Source organism: Lycorma delicatula, chromosome 6 (genome assembly GCF_047948215.1).
Source record: "Lycorma delicatula isolate Av1 chromosome 6, ASM4794821v1, whole genome shotgun sequence".
In the NCBI taxonomy this organism is placed as follows: Eukaryota; Metazoa; Arthropoda; class Insecta; order Hemiptera; family Fulgoridae; genus Lycorma; species Lycorma delicatula.
In genome coordinates this window covers 23,119,045-23,139,617 of record NC_134460.1, presented here as the reverse complement: position 1 = coordinate 23,139,617, position 20,573 = coordinate 23,119,045, and the positions used below count along the sequence as shown (strand labels likewise).

The window sequence follows — 20,573 nt, the reverse complement described above, 5'->3', positions numbered from 1 at the left end:
ATAGTAGACACCAGTGTACTTTCATGATTGGAGTTCAATTAACCACTTATCTCAGGAATGGTTGGCCTGAGTTTTTTGCCAAGACTACACTTCATTTACATCATACTTATCCTCATCTCATTGTATCATAGGGTTACTTATTGTTTTACAGTTGAACAGATTGCAACATACACATTAGGAATAGTAAGTAAAATTTGATAGTTTACATGTTAATCACAATTTTCTGATAGTTGTAATAGTTACAACAAAATTTCTGATAAAGAATTCTGATACAGAAAGTAATGGAATGCAAAATTTTAATACTCTTATAAATCATTGGTTTTACAATAATAATGCTGAAAATAAAAATTTTGTTTTTTGTTTATTACTACAATGTTAATAGCTGATTTTTATAGTATCTTTGATGCTGATTTAAAATATACAAGTGGTTTCTTTCTATCTGGCATAGTTTTTTGTAATTATCAATTTTTGTTGTCATAAGAAAAAAGTATTGTGACAGGAGTATAACAATATTATATATTTAATTTCTACATGCCTAAAATGTGCTTTCTTTGGATTTTTTAGTGTAGTTTGCTATAGATACATCAGTTTTGAGATTCAAATTACTGCTTGAATGCTGGCTACGCAAGAATGTTGCCTGACTACTGTCAGTCAGCATTTTTTGGTTCTATTTTCTCTGATAATGTGCTTCCAGAGTAGGTATTTCCCAGTGAAAGTGTTCTCCATATTTATCATTCTTCGCTCTAACATTGGTAGGGAAAAAATCCAGATGAAAATCTAAGAAGTGGATTTTTAGGGACATATTACATCCAGTGCTTTACAATTTTTAAGAAGCGCAGTTATAAATTCTTTGAAGTTATCTGCCTTGTGATTTTTAAGGAAGTTGCTTACAACCTTTTTAAAAGATTTCCACACATCAACCTTACAGTCATTCAAACTGTCTTTTTTAGATTCAATATCATTCATTAGTTTTCTAATTTGCAGTCCAATAAATATACCTTCCTTTATCTTACTATCACATTTATTAGGGAACATGTTTTTTGAAAGTGAAATCCAGTCCCATCATGATCCGTTGCATATGATGACATTTTTAATTAAACCTATTTTAATGTGTAGTGGTGGAAGCTAAACATTTGTAGGTTTTTAATAGTGCTGGACTCACAATTCTTCTTTCTGTAGTCGATGTTTCTATTCTTGGTCAATTTTGTTTAACATAATGATTCTTCCTATCTTTGCTGGGCCACTCGCACAAGAAACAACAAAATTTAGTATACCCAAGTTGTAAACCAAGTAACGCACTGTTACTTGGTTACTTGGAACCTGAAAGCACTTTTCAGGTTCCATAAATATGCCACAGATGTTTCTCATACTGAATCATATCCAACACAAGTTTTATATTTTCATGTGTCTCCTGCATGTGAGATGCATGAACTAAAGAGGTTGATGGAGATATTATTTCCAACGTAAAGAAGGACTTCTTTCACATCATGCTTTGAGGAGTATATAAAAAGATGTTATTTATTAAGATGGTGCATACATCCCAAAGCTTTTTGTAAAGATTCACATCATTACTGCAAACTAAGTCCTCATTCTAGAAGAAGAAATGTTTAAATTCAAACTGACTCTCATGGAAAGCACCTATTTTAATACTGTGTTGTAAAAGATTCCTCTTTTCAATTGTGATACAGGAATTCTACATGATTCTTGGATTAATTTGGATCATGAACAAGATCATTTAATTCTGACTGATTAATTGAGTGCGGTTCAATATTATTTTTTTCTAAAACATCTGATATTCACTAAAGGTCTCTTTTGTCATCATCTGATAAATCTGCACAACCTTCAACATCAGAATCATCGTCTTTGTTTAATTTACATGTTTTTTGTAATACTGGGTTTGGAAAGTAAGGACTATGAGGCATTGGTCTTATAGCAGTGGGAATATCAGGATATTTAACAGTAAGTCTATTCTTACCTGTTATCCATGATATTTTCATTACACAAAAATAGCAGACCGTAAAGTGATCCTTCAGTTCTCTCCACACCATTGGAATTGCAAATGTAATGTGGTAAGATCCATTCAACCAACCATTTAACAGTGTTACACATGAATTGCAAAATATGGGAAGCCCAGGACCTTTCCTGATCACCTACTTTACATCCAAAATAAAGTTCATATGATTTTCTTATAAGTGGAGTAATATTTCTCCTCTGAGATTTTAATGTTAACTACACCACAAATATAGTGGAAACTATCTGGATGGTTAATGTAATTGCGCAACAAATATTCACTGCAATAGACTCACAAACACATATTACAAAACTTTTAACACACATTAATATAGTATATACACTGACTTTACAGAGGAAAATAAAATAATGAATTTGTAGGAAAAGTAGCTGCACCACTAAATGTTATACATACAAGAGCTCGCAGCTTAATTGATGTAGTTGAGTTTTTTTAGCCAGCATGATACATTGTTTATTGTTTACAGTATTAAAAACAAAATTGAGTCACCAAAACAGAATTCATATATGCTGCACAATGTGTGACTAATGGGTGATATAATTATTAAGAAAAAAATTCGACATGAGTCATATGTGTCATTTGTATTATTTTAATTACTGTGGAAATAATAATATTTATTTTTCATGGTTATTTATCAACTTAAATTATAGTTTATTTAGCAATTTAACTACTACAATAAATAAAATAAATAATGTATTTTACTTGCATTGTTCATGCAAATGTACTTGCTGGAAAATAAGATGGGCAATTACAAAAAATCTGAGGCCAATAGGGAAATTCTGACTTCATATTTGGAATCAGCACCCACAAATACATAAGATTAAGCAATTACTGACCTTGTAATAAAATCATTTTTAACCAATGTAACTTTGTTTAATGTATAGGATAAAACACAGGACTATAACATTATTAATTTTGACAATTATATTATTGTCTTCTAGTTCATTTTGATCTAATAACTTTTTACTGTTGTTTTATATAGTCCAGATCTCTTGCAGCTGCACGCAGGATGGCAGGAAAGAAGGGAGCAGCAGTAGCTTTACAGACTGAAGTTAATACTGATGAAGATTTTCAGAAGTTATTAGAAAAAGAGGGACTTATTGGTATGTCATTTTTATCAGAAGAGCCTAATAAGATATGATAAAATTAGATAAGTATATATTCTGTATCTGCTGTAGTCTGTTTTCGTTCATGATTCCCTTCTACCTTGATGTTATTTATCAACTAATATCTACCACCTCTCTGTCTTTTATTTTCAACTATTTCTTTTGGAGCTTTCAACAAAATATATTCTCATCTTATAACAAAAATGAATGTATGATATTATTTAATCTACTTTCTTTTCCTATTCTAAATAATCTTTAATATGATTTTTTTACTGACTATTCATCAACTACTCATTCTTCAATCTTTTTATCCTAATATTTACCAAATTCTGCTATGAGCACATTTTGGATGCTGATTTAAGTCTTCTTTTAACCTTCTTCCTAAGTGTCTCCACGTTGTGCTGACATAAAAAATCTCTTCTAAAAAAAAAAGTCTATCAGAACTTAATAATTTTGTGTCCATAATTGCAGTTTTCAAACTTGTCAAGTTTTATAAAGAACTTGGAGCCTATATTTTGTCTTCTTAATTCGTTAAATTTATGTATTTTTCCTTTCTTTTGCTTACTTTATCATGAGATCTCTACTAAAGTAATGTTCTGTAATCATAAAACAATTTTCTTATCTAGTTAATACGTTAGAATTTAACAGTTACCTTGATTTTCTTTTAATTTCATCTAAAAAATAAACAAGACACAACATTAAGTTTAGAATTTAACAACAACCTATATATTAAAAAATAATCTGAACTTTTTTTTGTTGGTTGTTTAAATTTATAGCACCACTTCTTAAATAAGCATATATTTTCCATACAGTTTTTTTAAATTGAAATAGCATGTTTTTTGTGTTTATACAGCTCTAGTGAAGTACAACTGGATTTACAATTGATTTGCCTTGAATCAAGAAAGTATGTGATTCCATTATTATGCATGTGACATACAATACTATTTCAAAACTGCATCCAAATCAATCATAGAATGCGTTTTGATGTGCTATAATGATCTTGATTGTTTGGAATATCAGATTCCCCAAGTATTTCAGTATAAAAATTTTACAACTTATGAAATTTTTATATAATTAAGCAATCTAAAAAAAAAAAATAATCTATAATGTATTTAAAATTATTTTTAATATGTAACAATGATGTTAATACTAATAAGGTTGTAGGGGTAAGACAACAAAATATGAATGCATCATAAGACAACAAATTTGATAGTTTTTTATTGAATGGGGTATTTTGAAGACAAATTGAAAGATATGGTGAAATCTGAACTGCTAAAGCTAGAATTAATAAACCACAAGTCTTGTTGAATATCAGAGTTAAACAACATTGGATGAAGGTTCTTCCCATTTTGATGGCATTCATTAGTAGATAATCACATAGGAGTTGGTGCCATTAAAATTATGATAATAAAAAACAAAACTGTTAACAGTAATATTATGATTTGTTTAGAAACAAATAAAAAAAAAATGAATGAATGAATGAAAAAAAAACGTGAATATTTTTAACATCAAATTAAAGTTAGGTTTAGAAGTCAAATCTAATCATGTGATACTCAAATACGTATATTTGTTCAATTCTTAAAATAAATTGAATACTCTAATGCTACTATGCCATACAAATCTATCCCTAAAGCAACAGTACATGCTAATTCAAATCAGATCTGATTTGGTTTATTTATCCTTGTGATTCAGTTTACTGAATGAACTCTACTACTTTTACTAGTCATCAGAGTAGTTAGTATTGGAATCAGTAATTAGGCTACTTTACTAACGATAAGACACAAAAATTATTACAATAAACTCCATATCAGTTTTTATGATAATTATTGTTTAGCATTTATTTAATATTATAATAAAATGCTACAAATTACATAAAAATAATGTTACTACGTTGTAAAGTAAAAAATTATAATGTAAAACAGAAGATAAAATTCTAGTTAATGTATGTTTCCAGTGGTTGATGTATACTCAGAATGGTGTGGTCCTTGTCTTGGTATGGTTGGAAATTTAAAAAAATTGAAACTTGAAATTGGAAGCGATTATCTTCATCTTGCTATAGTGAGTATTGAAATTATGAAATTATAATAATAAAATAAGTATTATTTATTAAACTACACAGTACTGAATTTTTCACTAATGAAATTTGTCTCAAACCATATAAGAAAATAATTTTATAACATTTAATGTTACAGCAACAAGTCCAATAATTTTTGCTATTGTTTTGTCTGTCTGTGATGGCGATAGAAATTGTTTAAATTCATGAAAGGTGCATTCATTATTTTCCAGAAGAGCAGTGAAAACACAATTTCTTTAAAAATGAAAATCAACAATGTTTTCTTTCTACTTGATACACTAATTTTATTGATATTAGAACTTTTTCACACCATTAGAAAAATATGATTTATCAAAATCTACTTAATATGGATTTGCTTCCTTCATTCATTATTTCTTTGGTGATGTAAATGTCTTTCCAGAAATCATTTTATCATATTTGGAAACGAGAAAAGATGCAGACCAAAAACATATGGAGGATATCAAGAGTGTAGAAGCAATTCATATGGTGGTAATTCATGTAATTTATGCTTATGGAATTGGTGCTGCTACAAGTTGGTGCATTATCATATGTGAAAAATTTTTTTTCTTTGTAATTTTTTCCCTTTTGAAAAAATTTCAACATTAAATTTAAATTGTTCTATTAACGCTGCACAGTATTGTCTTTGAGTGGAGTGCCCTATTTTTTCAAAATAATCAATTAATATTATGTCTTATGCATCCCAAAAAAACTGTTATAATTATTTTTCTTGACAGTGCAATGACTTTTGCCTTTTAGAGTGCTTGCACCAGTTTTAACCCATTTTTATAACTGTCCTTTCATTTCTGATATGTAGTAATGAATTTATGTTTCACTGATGTAAAATTCAGTAGGACTGCACATAAATCACCTTAAACAATGCATAGAAGTGATCCAGACAAATGATTGTGTTTTTGATTTATAGTGAGCAATCACTACACCAATCCTGACATTAACTTTTTCATATGCAATTATTCTCAAGACATTGTGAACATCTAAATTGAACATTTACATAATGTCAACTACCTACTGAAACGAGATTCTGGATATTTTTAATGATTTCTGATATTTTTGTTGTATCTCACTTGGTCATCCTGCATGAGGTTCATCTTTTGTGCTTGTAGATCATGTTTGGATGTACCAGATCAAAGATAAGGGTTGATTTTGATAATGCAAACTCAACAAAAGCATTATAGAGATCTGTGATGATATCTTGACTCAGTAAACCTTTCAAAAACAAGTATCACAACGTGTACAACTGAAATGAATTAAAATGCTACTTAAAAATTTTGGTCGTGTGTGTAGTTTCAAATTTTTATAGTTATAAATAAATCCAATCATGATTTGACCTTCAAGTTGGCAATAAAATAAGTAACTTACTTCATTATTTAGCATATAATGCAGAAAAATTTTATTTTTAGTGAATGCAGTCTTTAATTATGAAATGTGGTATACCTTGAAGTTCTTACTGCTTATTTCTTTTTATTGGGATTCCTACAAATTTCCATTTAGACTATTCTTTTGGATTCAGAATCCATCTCTAAATCCCAAATTTCATTAATTGATGCCAAACTTTTATCCTTCATAAAGTCTGTCTCCCAAAGCTAAGTTGATAACAATTTTCCTATTTAGGAAAACTGACTGTTATCAGGAAATAATATTTAATAAGGCAATAGGCAACAATTTATTTTAGCCATCTCACAATGTAACCATAACAAACCACAAGAATATTTCTAACATTCTGTAGAAAATTCTCAAAAAATGAATACTAACAGTTCCCATTTTTTGTTTTACAAGAACTTTCCAAGAACTTGAACTTTTCCAAGAATATCTGAAGGATCAGTTTCTGGTACTGATAAAAAGTTACCACTCCTTCAGATAAACTATCTAACAGGTTGTTTTTATCAATTTTAACAAATTAATGTTTCTATTTAGTCAAGTTTATGACTGAGTCTTAACAATCCCACTCAAATAATAAAAATCACCTACCTATATTTAAGTGCTAATTTTTTAATGATATTCTTTAATAAATTTCTCTTAGATTCTGAAATAAATTTTTATTTTTCTTGTTTTTACCTTAACAGCCTGTTGAACAACCATAGTCCATATTTAAGTCTTCTAATATTGGTTTAAACTGATCACTGATCTCTAATGAATTATCTCAAATTTTTTTTTTGTTAGTTAATGTGACTTCTTTAGAAGTTGAACTTGCTTTCAATTCTTATACATTTTCATCAACATCAACATTTTTTATCTTATGTTGCAGTTTCAATCTTTTTCATGCATAATTCAAATTTATATCTACATCTGTTTATAACAATCCCTGCATGATAGCATATCCACTAAAATCTTATTCTTCATCTACAATGAACCAAATTGAGTTAAACCAATAAAAGTATTTATAAAATACAGATACACGTGTACATGCACACGTGTATGTGTGTGCGCATGCACATGCATGTGTGTGTGTGTGTGTGTCATGATGCACTTGTCTGGGCTCATCGAATGAGTTCAAATCCTAGTAAAGACAGTTACTTTTATATGATTTTAATACTAGATAAAATATATCACCTATATATTTACCTATATGATATATTTTACCTATATATATATATATATAGGTAAAATATATCACCTATATATATATGAATGTATCTTGCCATTTACATTCATACATATCCTCTGAACTAATACCTTACGGTGGTTTTGGAGGCTAAACAGAAAAAAATAAAGGGCTCATCGAATGAGGTACAAATGTTATAGGAATATTTTGTTGAGAGCCCAGCATCCCGTATTGTTATCTGTGACTGGTGTCTATAGGATTGTCTCTTGAGAGGTGTTCCTTGTTATTTCTGGTATTATGTCTCTTGATATCCTTGCAACTGAGTGCCAATTACGTTATGATGCCAAGAAGATTGGCCAACTTACCTCTGGGTGCATAAAAGAAGTAGACGAACAAGGGTCCATTTAAGGCAGGTCAAGTGGACTGAATCATCTAATGGCTATTACACAAATGGTATTTTTCCTGAGATGAGAAGTATGTAGGTAGTTACATGGCTTTCCCTCAAATGGAATATTACACAGTTAGTTTCTGGTGCTTTCCGAGATAGATTGACCAGATTTGAATTGATTAATTCAGGCTTATGTCCAGAGTGTAGGGTCATTGATGATGATGTGTGCCAGTCTTATATGTCTGCACCAGATACGAAGTTGAACATAAAAAAGTAGTTAAAGAGCTTGTGAGGATCAATTCTGGTTTTAATCTAAAAATATAGTTGCTGGCTTCTGGAGACTCTTAGGTCTATGGAGGATGGCTGAGGGGGTCTGATGTTGTTATATATGTATAGATAGAATAGCAACCAAGATGGCTAGGGACCCATCTGAATGCTTACCTAGCCAAGATAGGCGTTTTGGCATCAAGTTCCAGTTATGGATCAAAATCGTCACAAGGCAGGTGTATTTCCCTATGGGGGTCAGTGTGTATGTGTATGTGTATGTGTATGTGTATGTGTATGTGTGTGTGTGTGTGTGTGTGTGTGTGTGTGTGTGTGTGTGTGTGTGTGTGTGTGTGTGTGTGTGTGTGTATGTGTATGTGTATGTGTGTGTGTGTGTGTGTGTGTGTGTGTATGTGTGTGTGTGTGTGTGTGTGTGTGTGTGTGTGTGTGTGTGTGTGTGTGTGTGTGTGTGTGTGTGTGTGTGTGTGTGTGTGTGTGTGTGTGTGTGTGTGTGTGTGTGTGTGTGTGTGTGTGTGTGTGTGTGTGTGTGTAGGATTGGGTGCATGCATGTGCATGTGTATGCTTGTAAGTCCTTAGACACAAGTAGAAATTTTTATTAATATTACTCTTAACAATCTTTGGTATTTCTAGATTATTTTTTATATTTATTATTTTGAACTTGATAAAAATGAGATATTCAGCTACATTACCTAGCTGGTTTGATTCAAAATTTAAATTATTTTATTCAGTAATATTTAGTTAGGTGTCTCCAATACACCTAACTTTTACCCTTTAATTGTTTAGCCATCTTTCTAGAAAATATGATATTGTAGATTCAAAGTCTATATTGTAAGTACTCTTCAAAAGAGAGGATTACTGCACTGCCAGTGCAGAAAGATTTAAAAGCAGAATAATCAAAATTACAGAAAAAAGATATTCAACAATTTAAAAATAATAAAAAAAATTTACTAAAAATATTTTTTTATTTGAAAGATAAAAAAAATTATCAAACAAGGAAACAATACGAATTAAGTTTAAAAAATACCTTGCCATTTATTAAATTTATTTTAAGATAAAATCATTAATTTAATACTGCCATGTATTCATATTAAATAATTTTTTTTTTAATGTACAGGCAAAATCAGATACTATTGAAGCTCTAGCAAGGTTTCGAAATAAAAGTGAACCAACTTGGATGTTTATTGGAGTAAGTGGAAAACATATTATTTAAAAATTATAATGATTATAATTACTGCTAAATATCACAAAAAAATTATGTCAAATTCTAACAAATTGATAAAAAAATTATTTTTCAATGTGCAGTATTTTTAAATGTAACTCCTAAAGTGATAAATTCTGTAGGTTAGGATACAGGCTATCAGTAATTTACAATGAAGATACAAGAACTATTATATGAAGTATTAGACCAAAATCAATTAAAATAATTTGTAGCAAGAATAGAATGAATGATTTTAAATAATAACAGCAGAAATAAAATGCTCATAGAAATCTAGCAGCAGGTAGCAAAACAAATTCATGAAGTTGTTAATGAAAGCAAATAGTAGTGCAATGGAGTGATTAAAGTGTAATAGAGGGTTTGACCATAAATTTTTGGAAACTCAGAAGGCCCAGTTTTATCTCATAGGCAATTTACTTCTAGTTTAGCCTTCTGTACAATCTCTGGTCACGAAACTCAGGGAGCATTCTAACAGGTAGAGTTGCTACCTCAATGAGTTGCTAGAACTTACCTCAATGAGTAAGTTATTACTAGAAGGTGCCTGCATATAAACTACCAATTAATTGCTATTAACATTATGTCAGGCACCTTTTGTTAGTTAATGGGACAGCTATTTCTTTATTGGGGCTTAATGGAGAAACAGCTCTGTCTATAGACTGCCAAGGAACAATGTTTTATATCCAGAAATAAAAAAAAAGCCAAACTACTGGCTGAGTTTCTTTTTAAATAAAACAGAGCCTCCTATTCTTTCCAAAATAACAATTTTATAGTCTAATATTATTCTTAAAAAATAATTTATTATTTATTTTTAAGTTATTTTTTTGTAAATGTTAGAAATATAAATTTTCATTTTAAAATGTTTTTGATGTTTTAGAGTGGAGAACTGTTAGATGTAATGTTTGGAGCAAATGCACCACAATTAATGCGTAGAATCCAAACAGAATTGAGTAAAGAATTAAGTGCAATGAAAGGAGAAATAATTCGAAGTGGTGTGAGTAAATTTAATATTTTCTTCTTTTGTTTCTAAATTTTTTGTTTTTATTGTCATTTTGGTATATAAATCAATATTTAATTTTTTGCCTGTTTCTATTACTCAACAGCTTTCTAACCTAAACATTTCTGCTACATGATATTTCGTTAATTGTCTGTTTTTAATGTTTATTCTTTATCTCTCTTCTTATAATTTTTATTTACATTAATTATCCAACATTGTTTACTTAATACTAATGCTACACTAGTTCTATTTTGAAAGTATGGATCATTTGTAAGCCATTATTTAATCATAACAATTATGGGATTTTCACACACCTGTGGAGTTCAAGTTCAGTCAGTTTGTAATGATTTTTTCTGTAGTCTACCAATTCTTGTCTCATTCATGTCATTTACATATAAATTGTGAAGTCTTAAAATTAATAAGACAATTAAAGTTATTGCTGGTTATGGAATTGCTCAGTGCTAATTTTTTTAAATTTATAGTCAACTGCTTGCTATATATTGTGTTATTACAAATGAAATAGGGCCTTTATAATCATCAACAAATAGCAAAGCACATTGATCAGTAAAATATCAGTGAGCCACCATCTCAGATCTAGTGGAACTGATTTTTCTGAATGTTTCTAGAACAGTTCTTGAAAATTGTGCATAGAGATTAAGGCTTCAAAGAGATTTTTGCAGTTGTCTACTGTGCGTACTAACGAAGAAACTTATAATTTTTCAAATTATGAAAAGAATATTAAAGATAATGGATCAATTAAAGTAATCAAGGCAGCTTTATAACCTAAGATATATTTAAAATTTTTAATTGGAATTCACATAACATGATTATTGTCTAGGCAGTAACTGAGGCCTAGTGTTATTTACTGTTCAACTGGTTAATAAGCTGCAGTAAATTACTGAAGTAAGGTACAGTGCAAGAAACCTACTGCACACTGAAGGTTCCAAATAGGTTTGTTGTTTGTTCATAATCAAAAAGAGTTGTTTTATCTGTAAGTTAGCAGCATAATCTGTGAAAAAACAAATACCAGCCTCTAATATAGAATAGTGTAAAAGTGAAATTTTATTATATTTCATGATCAGAATAAATTATTTTTATATTGTTAAAAAAATATATATTTTTGCATAAATTATTATGATTTTTAATGCTAATTGTTACAGCTGCCACTCCATGAAATGACAGAAATAGAAAAAGAAAGAGCCAAGCTAATTCAGGACAAAGAAGATGCAGAAAGACAACGTGCAGAAAAGGAGAAAGGTTTGTCAAATTTTATTTAAACAATATATTTACTATTACAAATGTACAGCATATTCACATTCTACTCCACAGGCATTGGAAGTAGGTTGCAATCTTTCAACAATCTTCACCAACATTGAGTTATACAGATATAAAAATAAATAGGGAAGAGCTATTTAGTGTTCAAACTAGAGAAAATGTATTTCAAATTTTAATATTACTTATGAATCATTTTATAGAAACTTTAAAAAATTAAAAAAAAAACTTTTTAATCATGACTATTACTGATGGCTGATTCAGTTTCCAGTTTCTGATGAAAGTGTAGAAATTTTTGTATACATTCCTGATATTCCTAATATATACAGAGAATTCTGCCAGTAAAGGACACTATTTTAGGAGCTAATTCTATCAAAAGAAAAATAGTCATAAATATAGATCCTTACGTATGAGCCTTACATCATGAGACCTTGCCGTTGGTGAGGGAGCTTGAGTGCTCAGTGATACAGAGTAGCTGGACCGAAGGTGCAACCATATTTGAGAGGTATCTGTTGAGAGCCAGACTAAGGAATGATTCCTGAAACAGGGCAGCAGCTCTTTCAGTAGTTGTTATTGGCGTAGGTCAGGTTAACTTAAACGGCCATATCAACATCACTCAGTCCTCTGAGTACTGCACAGCTGAAAGCAATGGAAAACTACAGCTGCTTTTTTTCAAGAAAATGTAGTTCTCTGCATTTTCATGGTAAAATATTCCGAAGGTAAACTAGTCCTCCATTCAGATCTCAGGGATTACTAAGAAGGGGTCACCAGAAAATTAAAAAATAACATTCTACGAGTCGGAGCGTGGAATGTTAGAAATCTTAAAAAGGTTGGTAGGTTAGGAAATTTAAAGAGGGAAATGGATAGGATAAATGTAAATGTAGTAGGAATTAGTGAGGTTCGGTGGGAAGAGGAAAACAACTTTTGGTCAGGTGATTTTAGAATAATTAACTCAGCTTCAAATAGTGGGCAGGCAGGAGTAGGTTTCGTAATGAACAAGAAGATAGGTAAGAGAGTAGAGTATTTCAAAATGCTTAGCGATAGAATCATTGTTATAAGGATAAAATCAAAACCTAAACGGACAACGATTTATAACATCTATATGCCTACAAGCGCCCATGATGATGATGAAGTAGAGTGTGTATACGAAGAGATTGATGAAGCAATTAAACACGTAAGAGGAGATGAAAATTTAATAATAGTTGGAGATTGGAATGCAAGCATTGGAAAAGGCAAGGAAGGAAATATAGTGGGTGAATACGGGCTGGGCAAAAGGAATGAAAAATGGGGACCGACTTATAGAGTTTTGCACGAAGTATGATTTAGTAATTGTCAATACCCAGTTTAAGAATCATAACAGAAGAATATACACATGGAAAAAGCCAGGTGATACTGCAAGCTATCAGATAGATTATATCATGATTAAGCAAAAATTTAGAAATCAACTCGTCGACTGCAAAACTTACCCTGGAGCAGATATTGATAGCGACCATAATTTAGTAATAATGAAGTGTAGATTGGTGCTTAAAAACCTGAAGAAAAGGTATCAGATGAATCTGTGGAATTTAGAGAAGCATGATGAAGAGGAGGTAAAGAAGATTTTTGAGGATGACATCACAAGATGTCTGAGTAAAAAAGATGAAGTAGAAAATGTAGAAGAAGAATGGAAGAATGTTAAAAAGGAAATTCTTAAATCGGTAGAAGCAAACTTAGGCGGAACAAAGAGAACTGGTAGAAAACCTTGGATTTCAGACGATGTATTGCAGCTGATGGATGAATGTAGAAAATATAAGAATGCTAGTGATGAAGAAAGTAAAAGGAACTATAGACAATTAAGAAATACTATATACAGGAAGTGCAAACTAAAGAAGAGTGGATTAAAGAAAAGTGCTCGGTAGAAAGAGAAATGAACATTGGTAAAAATAAACGAAGCATACAGGAAAGTTAAGGAAACTTTTGTGGTACATATATTAAAATCTAATAATGTGTTAAACAAAGATGGTACACTGATTTATAATACGAAAGGCAAAGTCGATAGGTGGGTGGAATATATTGAAGAGTTATACAGAGGAAATGAATTAGAAAATGGTGATATAGAGGAAGGAGAGGAAGTCGAAGAGGATGAAAGGGGAGAAACATTACTGAGATCTGAATTTAAGAGAGCATTAAAAGATTTGAATGGCAGAAAGGCTCCTGGAATAGACGGAATACTTGTAGAATTAATGCGCAGTGCAGGTGAGGAAGCGATTGATAGATTATACAAACTGATGTGTAATATTTATGAAAAAGGGGAAGTTCCGTCAGACTTCAAAAAGAGTGTTATAGTCATGATACCAAAGAAAGCAGGGGCAGATAAATGTGAAGAATACAGAACAATTAGTTTAACTAGTCATGCATCAAAAATCTTAACTAGAATTCTATACAGAAGAATTGAGAGGAGAGTGGAAGAAGTGTTAGGAGAAGACCAATTTGGTTTCAGGAAAAGTATAGGGACAAGGGAAGAAATTTTAGGCCTCAGATTAATAGTGGAAGGAAGATTAAAGAAAAACAAACCAACATACTTGGCATTTATAGACCTAGAAAAGGCATTCGATAACGTAGACTGGAATAAAATGTTCAACATTTAAAAAAAATTAGGGTTCAAATACAGTGATAGAAGAACAATTGCTAACATTTACAGGAACCAAACAGCAACAGTAATAAACAGGGCTGGTCTAGTAGTTAACTCGTCATCATAAATCAGTTGATTTTGATGTCAATAGTTCTAAGGCTCAAATCCTACTAAAGGCAGTTACTTTTATACAGATTTGAATACTAGGTCGTGGATACCGGTGTTCTGTGGTGGTTTGGTTTCAATTAACCATACACCTCAAGAATGGTGAACCTGAGGCAGTGCAAGACTAGACTTCATTCACATTCATACATATCATCCTGTGAAGTAATACTTTACGGTGGTTCCAGAGGCTAAACAGAAAAAGAGATGTAATAATTGTGATAAAAAACTGGTGTATGATATTTGATCTGGAATTATTTAAAAAGTAATTCTCAGAAGTATATTTACAATATTTTTTGTTAGAAAAATCGTATAAAACTTTGTAACTAACTTTGTAGAGATTTTAATTGTGAAAAAATTGATCTGAATAAAGACAATAAAAAATAAATTATAATTACATTTAATTTTTCTTCAGTTAAAATTATAGGAAAAAATCCGAATGGAATTTAATACAGCTATTTTATATACAAATCAGCTGATTATTATAAAATATTTTCAATTAAATTTTATTAATATAACCAATTAGTTAGCATCACTGATTTAATGAATTGAATTTAAGTTGATTGTGATCTGTTATTGTAAATTCAATATTGTGGACTGGTAGACTTTTCGCTGTTCAAATTGTTATTACTTTTGTTTACAAATTGAATTTAATCATTAACAGTATGTTTAATTTTTAATTTCGTTTATTTAAAAAATTAAATTCAATTTTCCGTAACGGAAGTATTTAAGCTTCAGTTGCGGAATACTGACCAAAATGCAGATCAAAACGCCGTTTTTTTTTTTTTTTTAATAACTAGAAACAGGCGACGCGAAAGTTTTACGCAGTTTGTTTTTATTAGATATGATTTTGATAAATGTTTTTGCCAATTGTAACTAAATAACGTTCATGAATTTAGCATACAAAAGCTTCTAAAACCTGAACATTTTTAGCTGTTTCTTGAGTTGTGATGTTTTAACATAGCTCTTACCCCAATGTTTTCCTTTTTTATCACCAAAACACAAATATAATTTTAGATAAATCGTTCATATCAAGAAGCATAAATCATTCGAACGAATGAATCGTTCGTGCGCTGCGAGCAGTCGCCAGGTGCACCACCATTGGTCCGCTCTGCGCAAATAGCAGCGAAATTAAAAATATGAGCATATGCAACAAACAATCCACGCATCATCCTTTTTTATGAGAAAGAAGAAAGATTAGTATAACAATTTTTTAGAACTGGATTAAATGACCTATGAAGTGAAAAGATAACAAAGTATGCCAAAAGGACAAACTTTTTATATCTGTTTCTAACAGGATGTCTGTAATTCTAACTATGGTAAATAGCAAGTAGAGAGTGATATCAAATATAACAGACTGAGTGAGCAGACTAAAGGTACTTTTTTCTTTTAACAGATTCCAGTTGTTTATTATATAATTGGTTTTGTTATTATAGTAATTTTTTTTTCTAGCTGATAAACTAGAAGATTTGAAGATTAAGTCATTAACAAAACTTGCTCGTAAATTACCGACACATACACTTAGTTTGTATTTTCCACATATGATAGAGGGAGAGAAGAGGACATGCAATGCTGCATTTAAAATGATGCATCATTATGATTCTATACAATTAATGATAATAGATCAACAAGATGTTCAGTTATCAGAGGAAGATTTACCAGAGGTAAAATAATTTTTGAATTGTTTGTCTAATCCTATTAATTAAACAAATATTATTTTCCAGCACAAAATTATTTAACTATAATTTTTTTTAATCTACATTTTAATTTTCATTTTTAAAAGTAAAAATTTGTAGATTGAAATATTTTCTCTTAGACCAGGTAAAAGCTTAAGTAAAAGTGGTCATACCCTTTTCAACTTTGAATTCTTTAAAAAACAATAATCATATGTGCACTAAAAGTATATAACTTATTTTTTGTTTATGTATGGAAAATTTTTACCTTAGAGGAACCAAAGTGATTCTTTATAATTATTGACCAGCAGGCTAAATTATGAAATTTTACCTGTAACTTTCTACTGATTCCTTATTATCATGTAGTCAATTGTAAATTTTTATTTTTTCCCCTTCTTTTTATTGTGAGTATAGATTGCACTTTCTATTGTTATTTCTAGTTCATATTTTTATTACGAGTATATGCTTTTTGTTAAATTTTCATGTTTTTTACTTCTTTGTATGAAGTAAAGAAAGTATTGTGATTGTGTTCACAAATAATTTCGGTTTTCATTTTTAAATGGAAACATCCATTCTGACCATCCCTCAATCCATTTTGACTAGTTTTGGCGTGACGTCTGTACGTATAAATTTTGCATAACTCAAAAACTATTAGCTGTAGGATGTTGAAATATTGAATTTAGGACTGTTGTAACATCTAGTTGTACACCTCTCCTTTAGATTGCAATCGAATAGACCAAACGTCTGTTTGCAATCCAAACAAGACTTTTTCTTAACTGCAGTAATAAGCCCTCATTGAGAGCTTTTCAACGATTTATCATAAGTGGTACTTATTTTCATTGGTTCCAGATTTATAGTCAAACAAAGTTTTAATTAATGAAATATTGGATCTTACAAGGGGAAGGCACATCGGTTCAAATCCGACTTCATCTTCTTTTTTTTAATTTAAATATATTGATCTATTAATAATTATTAACCACTGATCGTAAAAAAATTACAATAAATAATAAATTTAATAACAAAAAAAAATTAAAAAAAAAAGAAAAATATCAGAAGTTATGAATGAAATAAATTGTATGTACTTGTCATTAAAAAAAAAAAATGTGTATATGTAATTTAATAGGCGTACAAGGAAGTCATGTGGTATCCACATCAGATTTTTATTAGTATTTGCATCTTAATAATTTGCAAGGAAGGAAACATTGTAGATAATTTATAGAATTTTTAGCTCATGTATAAAAATATCACAGCTCCCATCCCTCCTCTTTTTTTAGTTATAATTTCTCTATTTACAAATTTTTTTTAAACTTTTAATTACATTTTAATAATATGTTTATGTTTTATCATTTTAATTAACGGATAAAGAAGTTAACAAAGAAAATTCCATTAAAACATTTAGGAATCTGGCCACCTATTAGGAAGGGGTACAATCTCTTCAATAAGTTTCTTTTCCTCCGGGACCACCGTTAGATATTAATTCAGATAAATGACAATTTTTGGGGCGTGTGAAAGATTCCATGCCTGACCGGGATTCGAACTCGGGACTTCTGGATGAAAGACCGAGATGCTACCACTCGCACCACGGAAGCCACACTTCAATAAGTTAGACAGTGAAGGTTGTACGGATAAGTATAAAGTTGTAAAAATTCTGAACAGTATTCTATGTTTACTTGAAGTAACTGCATTCCATTCAAACGAATAACCGAAATTCTCAAAATTTTCCAATTCTCAGAAATTCTTCCATTCTTCCTTCCTTCACAAACGTTTTTCCACTCTGTTGTTAATTAAATTTTTTAAACTATGTAATTATTGTAATAGTGTTACCCAGCAATAACCGAGAAGGATGAAAACGACCAACTTATAGGAGGGCTCCATTCGTACCAAAGCCGTCTCTATCACACCTAACCTCCAGACTGCAATGGTAATTATCTGTTTTTCTGATAAAATATATTTTTTCTTTTATTGTTTAGCCATATAAATTGGTTTGTGACAGACTGTTCGGTTATGTATCATATAGTCTTCGGTAAACATACGTTTTACTGCAAAATAATATAATTTCCCACTTTTTTTTTTTTCTCCCTACTCTCCCCGACCGGATATCCAATTAAGTATACTCAGTCGGGGAGAGTGTCCTTTTACTCTCAAAGGAGGCGTCCCCCACCCGCCGGCTATACGTCCGGCACGGCAGGTTGGCCTCCCCGGTCTCGGATCTTTTGTTTTACATTGCCTGCCTCTAATCCCCCGCTTTAGAGCCAAGGTCCGGCTATGCCGTCCCCCAGCGCCTCAGCAGAGAACCGGGACTCGGTCTTTACGCCTTTGGCCTCTAATCGACAGCGCCGACCCCACAAAGTGCCTAGGCTCCCGCAGGGACGACCCCGCCGACCGGGACTTGGTCTTTTATTTTAACCCAAACTCAAACTCCCCTGGAGTTCACCCCCTTCTCAGGTACCCGCAGACCAAGGCGTACAGGCCCTCCATGGAGTGACTGTCTGCCCTACCCTACTGTTTATACTCCCATTCTTCTGTCTTCATCCTCTTTGGCCCGCAAAGAGGATGAAGACAGAACCCTCTGTCGAATCTGCGAACCTGCGGAACCATTCCCAGTTCTCATTGTTGTACCCTTTCTAGGGTTTTGACCTCTATGAACCTATTTTGCAGATATTGATCTATCTGATTTACTAAGTATTTACTTATTTGCATGGCTTGAAGCGCCTCAATGATGGCTGTCCAGGGGACCGTACCAAAAGCGTTTCTAACATCAAGCATTATGATCATGGGGATTTTTCTAGTCCTCCATGTACCGCTTCTGCAATTTAATGCCCAGTTTTTTACCTTCTCGACTGCGGTCACCGTGGACCGTCCCTTTCTAAATCCGTATTGTTCCGGATGTAGACATTGTTTTTCCTCTATTTCCTGTCTAAGTCTATTTTCTAACAACCTTTCAACTACTTTTCCCATATTATTTATGAGCGTAATCGGTCTATATGCTGTGTTCTCTTGAATTTGTCCTGCCTTTGGGAGGAAGACTGTTCTTGCTTCCTTCCAGCATTCAGGGAAGCTTCTATTTTGTAGGCCGTAGCTGGCTACATCGACTATTTCCCAAGGTACGATCCTAGCTATTATCTTAATGATGGCTGCTGGGATGCCATCTGGGCCGGGGCTTTTCTTATTTTTTAATTTATTTATAGCTTCCATGACCTCTTTTTGTGTAAATCTTCCTCCCTGGCATTCTATCACCTCTCTATTATATTGCTCCTCCGTTCTGGGGAATAACTTTCTGATCTGCAACGCGGCCGTTTCTTCATTCAGTGTCGGAGCTTGTCTCCCAAGCCGCTTGGTTACTATTTTGAAAGCCTTTCCCCACGGATCAGCATTCAACTCCTCGCATAGTTCTAACCATTTCCTTCTTTTGGCCTGCTTTATGAGGAAGTTAAGCGTCTTTCTCGCTTGCCTATATTGCTCTGTCCTATTTCCGAACCAACTCTAGCTCGCAACCTCTGGGCTATCCTCTTGTGTCTTTGCATAATTCTACGCTGTTCCTCTATCTCCCTGGACCACCAGTAGACCATATAATGTTTAATATTATTTCTCCTCGGTATGTTCGCCATCTCTTCTTTAACTATATTTTGGAATATTTCAGGTGTTATCTGAGTACTATTTCTAATTCTATTTGCCGCATTATTAGCCACTCTATATATCTGTTGATCAGACAGTCTGATATTGTTATTTATCTGTCTTATTTCTGGCCGTTGCTCTCTGAAGTTAACAAGATGGCTCTGTGATCGCTGGCTGTTTCGTCATTAAGAACCATGAAATCAGCTGCATCAGTGTGCATCCTTCCATCAATTATAACTAAATCCAGGACCGATTGATGCCCTCTTGCTTGGTAGGTGGCTGTCCCGTCATTAATACATGTCATTCCTGTCGCTGCCAGCAATTCCTCCAGGAGTTTTCCTCTAGCGTTCGAGGAGACCGCTCCAGCTAGAACAGTCCTGCAGTTAAAGTCTCCAAGGACTACTATTCTCTTCCGAGCTCGTATAATGACTTGTTGGAGGTCAAGGAGTCTGTTCTTAAGAGATTCCCTGCTGCAGTTATGGCTGATATATACACCTATTATAATCTTATCGCTTACCTCAACAGCAATGAGTCCGTCACCTCTACCATACAGATCATAATCCACATTTCCAACGATCTTTCTAATTG

At 31.8% G+C, this 20,573-nt stretch overlaps 1 protein-coding gene across 1 annotated transcript in view; it reads left to right on the top strand.

The window, feature by feature from the left end:
* The first annotated feature begins 2,556 nt into the window (after positions 1–2,556).
* LOC142326588 (uncharacterized) overlaps positions 2,557–20,573 on the top strand; it is a 31,035-nt gene continuing 13,018 nt past the window's right edge. The window contains exons 1-7 of the mRNA XM_075369174.1: positions 2,557–2,610; positions 3,012–3,132; positions 5,090–5,193; positions 9,557–9,628; positions 10,533–10,649; positions 11,813–11,909; positions 16,150–16,361. Of these exons, the coding sequence (XP_075225289.1) occupies positions 2,557–2,610; positions 3,012–3,132; positions 5,090–5,193; positions 9,557–9,628; positions 10,533–10,649; positions 11,813–11,909; positions 16,150–16,361 (777 nt within the window). The remainder of the gene's footprint in view (positions 2,611–3,011; positions 3,133–5,089; positions 5,194–9,556; positions 9,629–10,532; positions 10,650–11,812; positions 11,910–16,149; positions 16,362–20,573) is intronic.